Source organism: Onychostruthus taczanowskii, unplaced genomic scaffold, assembly GCF_017590055.1.
Source record: "Onychostruthus taczanowskii isolate IOZ18803 unplaced genomic scaffold, ASM1759005v1 scaffold762, whole genome shotgun sequence".
Lineage (NCBI taxonomy): Eukaryota > Metazoa > Chordata > Aves > Passeriformes > Passeridae > Onychostruthus > Onychostruthus taczanowskii.
Window position 1 is genome coordinate 1 of NW_024505473.1, and position 1,360 is coordinate 1,360.

A 1,360-nucleotide genomic window follows, 5' to 3' on the forward strand; every position below is an offset into this window, starting at 1 on the left:
CAGCTGTATCCCCAGGTGTGTCCCCACAGTCCCAGGCGTGTCCCAGGTGGGCTCACCTGGAGCAGGTGCTGCAGGAGGCGGAGCCAGCCCAGGCAGTGCTGCTGGAAGGCCTCGCTGGGGCTCTCGCTGACCAGCAGGGACAGCAGGCACAGCCCCTCGAAGCTGCAACGCCATTGGCTGAGCCGGGACACGCCCACCAACACGCCCGGACACGCCCCGCAGCCTGCACTGGCTGCTGGGGGTGACAAACCCCACCCACTTTCCTTATATGGGCAATCCAGGGCAGGGCATGGCTCTCACAAGGGATCTGATTGGTTAGAATGAAACCACGCCCACCCTAGGCCCTCCCACACCACTGATTGGCTGAGAGGCCCAAACCCCACCCACTTTCCTTATATAGTCAGCCCAGAGCAGGGTGTGGCTCTCAGGTGGAGTCTGATTGGCTGGGGTGAAGCCACGCCCATCCTGGCCCTGCCCACAGCCCTTATTGGGTCCTGACACCCAAACTCCACCCACTTTCCTTATAAGGGCATGCCACAGCACAGTAGGGCTTAATAATGGAATCTGATTGGTTCATATAAAGCCACACCCACTCTGCTGCCTCCCACACCATTGATTGGTTGCTGAGGACACCAAACCCCACCCACTTTCCTTATATAGTCAGCTCAGAGCAGGGTGTGGTGCACATGCGGATTCTGATTGGTCCAGATGAAGCCACACCCACCCTGGCCAGCCCACACCCCTGATTGGCTGTTGAGGCTCCAAACCCCACCCACTTTCCATATAAGGGCAACCCAGAGTAGGGCGTGGCTCACAGGTGGAGTCTTATTGGCTGGGGTGAAGCCACGCCCACCCCACACCCAGCAGCCAATCACAGACAAGCCCCACCCACCCAAATTAGCTGTGCAACAAAGAAATCACCTGATTGGCCACTCAAAACCCCACCCACAGTAAACCAGCCAATCACAGAGTCCTAAGAAGCCACACCCCCTCCTCCTGATTGGCTGCCCCGCCCCCAGGGCTAAACCCCTCCTGATTGGCTCATCCACCCCCAATGGCAGTTCAGACGATTCCCATTGGCCGCTGGGCTGGCCCCGCCCCCACCCTGCATTTCCATTGGTTTTCACTCCACCCCGCCCACCCCAGACCGGCAGCCAATCAGGAGGCGGGCGGGGCGGGCCCCGCGCTGCGATTGGCCGGCGGGGCTGTCACTCACCGCGTCTTCATGGAGCCGAGGCGGGCGCTGGTGACGCCGAGGAGACCCCCGAGGGCGGCCTGGGGGAGGGGCGGGGTCACGGCTCAGGTGGGAGTGGCCAAAGTCACGTGGGAGGAGGGGGAGGGGCCTGGACCCTCAGGGGAG

At 62.0% G+C, this 1,360-nt stretch overlaps 1 protein-coding gene across 1 annotated transcript in view; it reads right to left on the reverse strand.

The window, feature by feature from the left end:
- Window positions 1-27: 27 nt before the first annotated feature.
- Window positions 28-1,360, reverse strand: part of LOC121345966 (proline-, glutamic acid- and leucine-rich protein 1-like) — a gene marked incomplete at its 3' end in the record, with an annotated part of 3,878 nt that continues 2,545 nt past the window's right edge. Inside the window, exons 3-4 of the mRNA XM_041423337.1 lie at window positions 1,217-1,275; window positions 28-162 (exon numbers count right to left, since the gene is read on the reverse strand). Of these exons, the coding sequence (XP_041279271.1) occupies window positions 28-162; window positions 1,217-1,275 (194 nt within the window). The remainder of the gene's footprint in view (window positions 163-1,216; window positions 1,276-1,360) is intronic.